Here is a 7083-nt window from a genome sequence, read left to right on the forward strand (position 1 = left end):
TTCTCAGTGCATTTCTTTGGAGAGTGGTCAAGTTCATATCCAGGTTTTCTCAGAGCACTTCTATGGAGAGGGACAGAGCATATATCCAGCTTTTCCCCGTTCACTTCTATGGAGAGGAGCCGAGCACATCTAGTCAGCACATGATAGCAAGTATGCAAATCGACACTCGCACTGGCAAAACTGGAGAATCCTGTCGGCGTGCGCCGCGCACCACACAATGGCACAATTCAGAAGTCCGATGTCACATAAAGTGACTGAAGACTTTAGTTTCAAGCCTGGACAACCCCTTTAAGGGACCAGAAAAGTGGTGACACAAAACTAACTGTATTTTTTAACGCTTTTTAAGCCACTAAAAATAATAAAAATAAACTGTACACGTTTGGTATTGCTGTAATCACACCGACCTGAAGAATTATGTAATTTTCACCGCACGATGACCGCCATAAAAGTGAAACCCAAATAACAATGGTGGATTGTTTTTTTTTTTTTAACTATTTGGGATTTTTTTTCCCGTTTTCCAGTATGTTATATGGTTTATTATGTTATTGGCTCTTGGAAGGTGAGGAAAAAACTACAGCACAAACTTGAAAATTAAGGGGTTAAATCTTATTGGTCGTGTGAGCCTGGTTCTTGTTTGGATGCTATTTAGCCTTGGGGCCGCCATGCACGTCCTGTACTGAACGTATGAGGTAAACTGAACGTGCGGCTTTCGCTCCAGTCTGCGGGTGTTTTGTCTTTAGACCCCACACACCCATTCAATAGCTAATTGCCCTCATACTGAGCGGCGGAGCCCGCCACAGCCCCAGGAGGTCCTGACTGGTACTGACTGCCCGCCACAAGCGAGCGCGCCTATTTATAAGCGCCGGCCCGTCTCCTAGGCAACCTCGCCTCTCACAGCCGCGGGGGAGACGCTGACAACTGCTTTCTCTCTTCAGCGGTTCTTTCGCCGGGAAAGGTTCTCACGGTGACGTCACATCCAGAGGTTCCTGACTCTGACCAATGAGCGCGCTTGCACAGCTGGATATAAAAGCTGCAGCATGTCGCTACCGAGAGAGCACAGAGGTGGGGAGGGAGCCGTGCGGGACACAGGTGCGCTAAGGTCGCAGACATGGTGGCGCGCGCTGGCAGACAAGCAGAGGGGCTGCAGGTGGTAGATGAGGGGTCTGTGTTTCCTAACAAGAGGCAGAGGGAAGAAGTCACCCCACAAGACCGAGGAGATGTCAAGAAAGCCAGATACCTGGGACAATGGAGGCTGAAGAGCTGTGACTCGGGGGTGTGTGACTTGTATGAGACCCCCAGCCCGACATCTGTGCCCCGCAGACCAGTGCCCTCTGCCCAGGACCTGTGCCCTAAGATCTCAGACCGCCTGGGACTGCAGAACTTCAGAGACTATGGGGAGGAGTGCTGCACCTTCCAGAGGGGCCTGGAGGAGCGGTACCTGGCTGCTCACTGCATGGCCAACCAGCCCCAGGTATGGACCCAGCTGGTGGCAACCATCACTGTACCCATGTGCTGAGCAGACCTGCAGCTCCTGGGATGTGTGCCAGCCAGGACATGCTGGGAGTTGTAGTTTTGCAACAGCTGTGGGGGTTTTTTGGAATGGGATGAACACTTTTCTTGATCAGTTTATGAAGATCTGTGTTCCTGCCTGTGAATGACAACCCACCTACTGTGTATGAGACCTGAAGGACAAATGCCCTGTGCTCTCCAGCTGCTCCAGAACTACAGCTCACAGCAGGTACATCAGGCAGGCTGAGAGTTGTAGTTCTGCAACTGCTGCAAAGTCACACTTTAGTCTTGGCTTACAATGAAAAATAAGACTACGTTCGCACAATGAGTTTTTAATGGTTTTTTTTTACGCTGTGTATTTTTGAAAAATGCAAGTAACCTATGTTAATGGATGCAGAAGATCTGCAACAGCAAAAACTCCCCAAAAAGCTGATTGTGGGAAAAGCCTTATTGTCAGTGATTGACAACACTGTAAATGCCTAAGGCTGATTTCATACTTGCAGCTGATCTGACATTAGGAGGCTGCATTATAGTTTTCTATCATTTTTAGAGCTTGCTCGCACTGTCATTTCTGTCCAAATGCGTGTCTGTCAAAATTCCGGATCACTCTCGGACCGATGTTCTGCTATGGGGCCGTTGAGCAAGCCAGAGTTTGATCAGATATTCGGATCACACATGCAAATCAATGAGTGCATGGCAACCATCTGACTGCACTCGGATGACATCCGAGTGCAGTCTGATTTCCATGGACTGACAGAATGGAGAAGACAAGAGAAATGTTTCTCTATCTTCTCCTCATTGGATCACATTCTGATCAGATTGTCATTCGCATAATTGTACCAATTCTCTCAGATGACCGAATCTACTGCTGTCTAAACCTAGCCTTACTGGAAGAAAAGGTCCAGCATGCTTTTTTTTTTTTTTCTTTGATCTCAGCTATTTTAAAGGACAAATATTTGAGTGCAGTGTGATGTTTCACACACACACACACACACACGCATAGACTTTCATATGGGTGCATGTGATCCGAATTTGGCATGCAGTAGCAGCATGCTGTGATTGGTTTTGTTTTTTTTTTCCTATCCGATCAGAGCAGGGGAAAAACCACCTCTTGCATACAGAAGCGTATGATTAAATTTATACAAATGCAATTCGATTTTTAATTGGATTGCATTCGTTCGATTTAACCTGGGGGGTGGGGTTTGAGCCTTTAGAATGGAGCCACAGTGTCACCGCTCTACTCATTCTTTGAGGCTTCGGAGTGCTGCGCTCAGCTTTTTCCAGCAGCCCATAGAGGATGGATGGAGCAGCGGTCGATCGTCCGAACTACCACTCCCATTATTTATTTTTTTTTTAACCGGGATTCAAATTCCCTGTTCTGCCAATTGGTGCGGATCCCAGCGGTAAAATCAGGAAGCCCCTTTTCAATATTGAGCCAAGCAAGCTGTACCACCACACGTGTAAGTAATTTCTGAGTTGTGACCATTTTTTCCCTTTTTTTGTAGCTGAAGCCGGAATCTCGTTGTAAATTGATCAGCTGGCTGATCCCAGTGCACAGACACTTCAGCCTGGGCTTTGAATCCTTGTGTCTTACGGTCAGCCTCCTGGACAGATTCCTCTCCTGCACGCCTGTGGCCATCGATTGCTTCCAGCTAGTGGGTGTCACGTCTCTACTCATCGCATGTAAACAGGTATGTGCCAACCATACAATGCGTGTCTGATTTCCATGGGCTTATTCTTCTTGCTTTGTGTCTCCATCACCATCGCGTACATCCTAAGCTGGTTTTGTAGTAGCAATGCAGAGGGGCCGCTGTGGGTAATAATTTGGACTTCGTTCCTATGTTCAGCAAGAGACTCCGTTGCATTTACTGTCATATTCAAACAGATGAATAGAGCGACTGAACCCGATACACTACATACTAAGCCGATGGGAGTCAATCTGACACTGTTGATGTTTGCTGCATGTTCATTCCTGGAAAAATGTCATTTTTAATAGAAATTAGAGTCTACATCTTATTACTTTTGGCAATCGTACCAGTGATACTGCATTCCCATTGCTTAGCAGGTTGAGTATTGACCGTCTAAACAGTGGAATGAGCCGGCCATGGTCTGTTCGGCTGAAAAATGTATTACTAGATAAGCCAATGAGCGCTATTCCTTAGACTCCAGGGTCAAGTACAGGAGCAAGAGCTGTATAATGCAATGTGCTTCTACAGCACCAGCTTCCCTACGGGATCCAAGAGCCTAAGGGAGGACAGTGGACAAGGAACGCAACGCCATGCTCAGACTGGCTGTCGGCAATCCTGACCAGAACATGTCAGCATGTATATCTGCGTAGCTGTCGTGCTCGGTTCGGGAGAGCTGAGACAGTCCGAGCAATGTGTTACTGTCCTTGTCCAATTTATACGTCTGACTCTTACCTACAAGACACCGATAGATGCTTTAATTCCTAATGTATATTCATGAGCAGGACAGGCCACAGTCCTCGAAGGAAAAAATATGCAACATCGATCAACTGCCTGTATGACACCGTTCGACTTAATATGATGTCTCTCCGTAGCCCTGATAAAAGTTTGTTCGCAACTTCATAAATGGATATTGTCTGATAGTGCTTGTAAAAATAAGGAATTTTAAAATTTACTGCTTATTACCATTTTCTGCCATTCTTGAGATATTTAACTTCTTTTTTTTTTCTCTTTCCCTATAGTTTGTCTAGGAGCCCGACCACCAATGCTGTCTAGCTTGTAAGCGCTGCGCTGAAGCTGACCTGGATTAGGCGGTAAAGGCGTGATCCAGCGATACTAGTTGGCTTCAAAGCAGTGCTACATCTCCATGGAATAGAGCTTGTAAGCACTGCGCACATTCCGTTGTCCAGCGGCGGTGGTCGGTCTCCAAGGCAATGAGCTGTAAACAAAAGAAAAATGTGTTACTATCTCAAACAGCTGAAAATTTTAATAACCATAAATTGCAAAATTATCTGTATTTACAAGCTATCAGACATGCACACTCGTGAAGATGGAAGTAACACTTTAAGTAGATATAAATGGCTATAGTTACTAGATCCCATATCGCCTTAGTATTCATTCAGACATCTGTTCTTTTGAGTGTTTTTTTTTTTCTAAGGCCACATGCACATGTTCAGTATTGCAAAAATTTGCCTCCGTATTTGTAAGAAAAAAAAACATGCGTGGAACAATCAGAGTAAAACTATAATAGAAACATGCCATCACTTCTGTATTTATCACCCAATCCTGGTTTTGGCTTCCAAATACTGATGTCAAATACTGAACGTGTGAACGTGGCCTTAGGGGAATCTGTCACCCATTTTTTTTCGAATGAGCTGCCGGCACCAACATCAGGGGCTTATCTACAGCATTCTGTAATCCTGTAGATGAGCCCCCGATGTAACCTGAAAGAGAAGAAAAACAAGTTATAGTATACTCACAAGGGGGCGGTCCGGGTCCGGTCTTGGTCCGATGGGTGTTGCGGTCTGGCGCCTCCCAACTTCTAACGGTGACATCCACTTCTTTCCTTTCTGTCGTGGCTCCGGCGCAGCCGCACTGCTGTGCCCTGTTGACGGCAGAGCAGAATACTGCAGTGCACAGGCGCCGGACCTCTCAGGGCACCTGCGCACAGCAGGACTCTGCTCTGCCCTCAACAGGGCAGAGCAGTGCGCTGGAGCCACGACAGGAAGGAAAGAAGAGGACGTCATCATATGAAGATGGGAGGCTCCGGACCGGATGGTGACACCCATCGAATCGGACGCCGGGGTGAGTATAACATAACTCTTTTTTTTTTTTTTCTTATCTTTCAGGTTACATCGGGGGCTCATCTACAGGATTACAGAATACTGTAGATAACCCCCTGATGTCAGTGCTCGCAGCTCATTTTTGAAAAAATGGGTGACAGATTCCCTTTAAGCAAAAGTGACGTACTGCGTAAGTGCATGCCTATGTGCGACATGAGACGGTTTCAGCACGAGAACACTTCATAAGACCATGCTCCCCCTGCAGACAATTTTGCGTAATGTCTGGATTCTGCCATTGATTTGTATTTCTCAATTTTTTCAGGTGGAGACCCGACCTCCCAGAGTGAAGCAGCTTCTTGCCTTGTGCTGTAACAACTTCTCCCGTGAACAGCTCTGCAATCTGGAGTGCATCATCTTGCTGAAGCTTCAGTTCCAGCTGGGAGCTCCTACCATCAACTTCTTCCTGCAGCATTTCTCTCTCCGGCAGCTGACGGATGGAGAACCCACAGAGCCGGACCTTTCTGTGGCCTCCAAATCGCTTGCATTGGCAAAGGGCATTGCAGAACTCAGCCTGGCCGACTACGCCTTCAATGCCTATCCGCCATCCTTGATGGCCATCTGCTGCTTGACGCTTGCAAAATCAATGTTATACCCAGGGAGCTCGACCAGTATAGAGGACAGTGGATACTCGGAACGCGAGCTGCAAGAATGCACGACCAAGATTGACTTGCTCGTCTCGTTAAATAGAGATTCTTTGCTGCGGCTTCTGCCCGGTGACCTGCCGGAGATGGCTATGGATGTGGAAAATTGACGCTTTATTGTTTTTTTATTTACCGTAAATGTTTACATTAAGTGAACATCTTAATAATTAACCTGTAATCTATACAATGCAAAATGGCTGCTAAAAGTCGACTAATTTATTTCTTAACGAGTCAATGAAGTTAATTTTATTGAAGGATGTGACGCTCCTCTCGTCTATCAGTATTGCGTTGTAGGCAAACACTTGAATATTTATGGTGCGATGCATTTCTGTTGTGTAGAAATCATAAAGACACTTAATTGTGTAAATTATAATGTTGCTTTTTTCACATTGCTACTAATGTAGCTTTTCTTTTGCACTAGTATTTATATACTCACAATGCCTCTGTATATAGGAATAGAGATGAACTGTTTATATTAAACAATATTTCTGATGCAGGAAAATTTCATTGAAGTTGTCAAAACCAAATAAAACTGATGCAAAATATATATATATTGTCTTTATTTCCTGTGTGTGCACAATTATTAGGCAATTTGTATTTTTGATGATTAATATTACTATTAAACCATTCCAGTGCGGTCAATCCAGAAGGTAAATCACCCCCCTCTATTACTGACCTACAATCTGCAGCACAGATCATTTCCCCCCCCCCTCTATTACTGACCTAATATCTGCAGCACAGATCACGCCCCCCTATTACTGACCTACAGTCTGCAGCACAGATTACCCCCCCCTCTATTACTGATCTACAGTCTGCAGCACAGATCACCCCCCTCTATTACTGACCTACAATCTGCAGCACAGATCGTCCCCCCCCCTCTATTACTGATCTGCAGCACAGATCACCCCCTCTATTACTGACCTACAATCTGCAGTACAGATCATCCCCCTCTATTACTGATCTACAGTCTGCAGCACAGATCACCCCCCTCTATTACTGACCTACAATCTATGGCACAGATCATCCCCCTCTATTACTGACCTACAATCTATGGCACAGATCATCCCCCTCTATTACTGACCTACAATCTGCAGCACAGATTACCCCCCCCCCCTCTATTACTGA

At 45.7% G+C, this 7083-nt stretch overlaps 1 protein-coding gene across 1 annotated transcript; it reads left to right on the forward strand.

Annotated features, from left to right (window-relative positions):
- Nucleotides 1-892: 892 nt before the first annotated feature.
- CCNO (cyclin O) lies at nucleotides 893-6505 on the forward strand. Its single transcript, XM_073559944.1, has 3 exons — nucleotides 893-1471; nucleotides 3015-3200; nucleotides 5580-6505. Exons 1-3 carry the CDS (start codon nucleotides 1109-1111, stop codon nucleotides 6066-6068), a joined length of 1038 nt encoding a protein of 345 aa, XP_073416045.1. The 5' UTR covers nucleotides 893-1108; the 3' UTR covers nucleotides 6069-6505.
- The last annotated feature ends 578 nt before the right edge of the window (nucleotides 6506-7083 follow it).

Source organism: Dendrobates tinctorius, unplaced genomic scaffold (assembly GCF_039654945.1).
Source record: "Dendrobates tinctorius isolate UK_male_01 unplaced genomic scaffold, ASM3965494v1 ptg000285l, whole genome shotgun sequence".
NCBI lineage: Eukaryota > Metazoa > Chordata > Amphibia > Anura > Dendrobatidae > Dendrobates > Dendrobates tinctorius.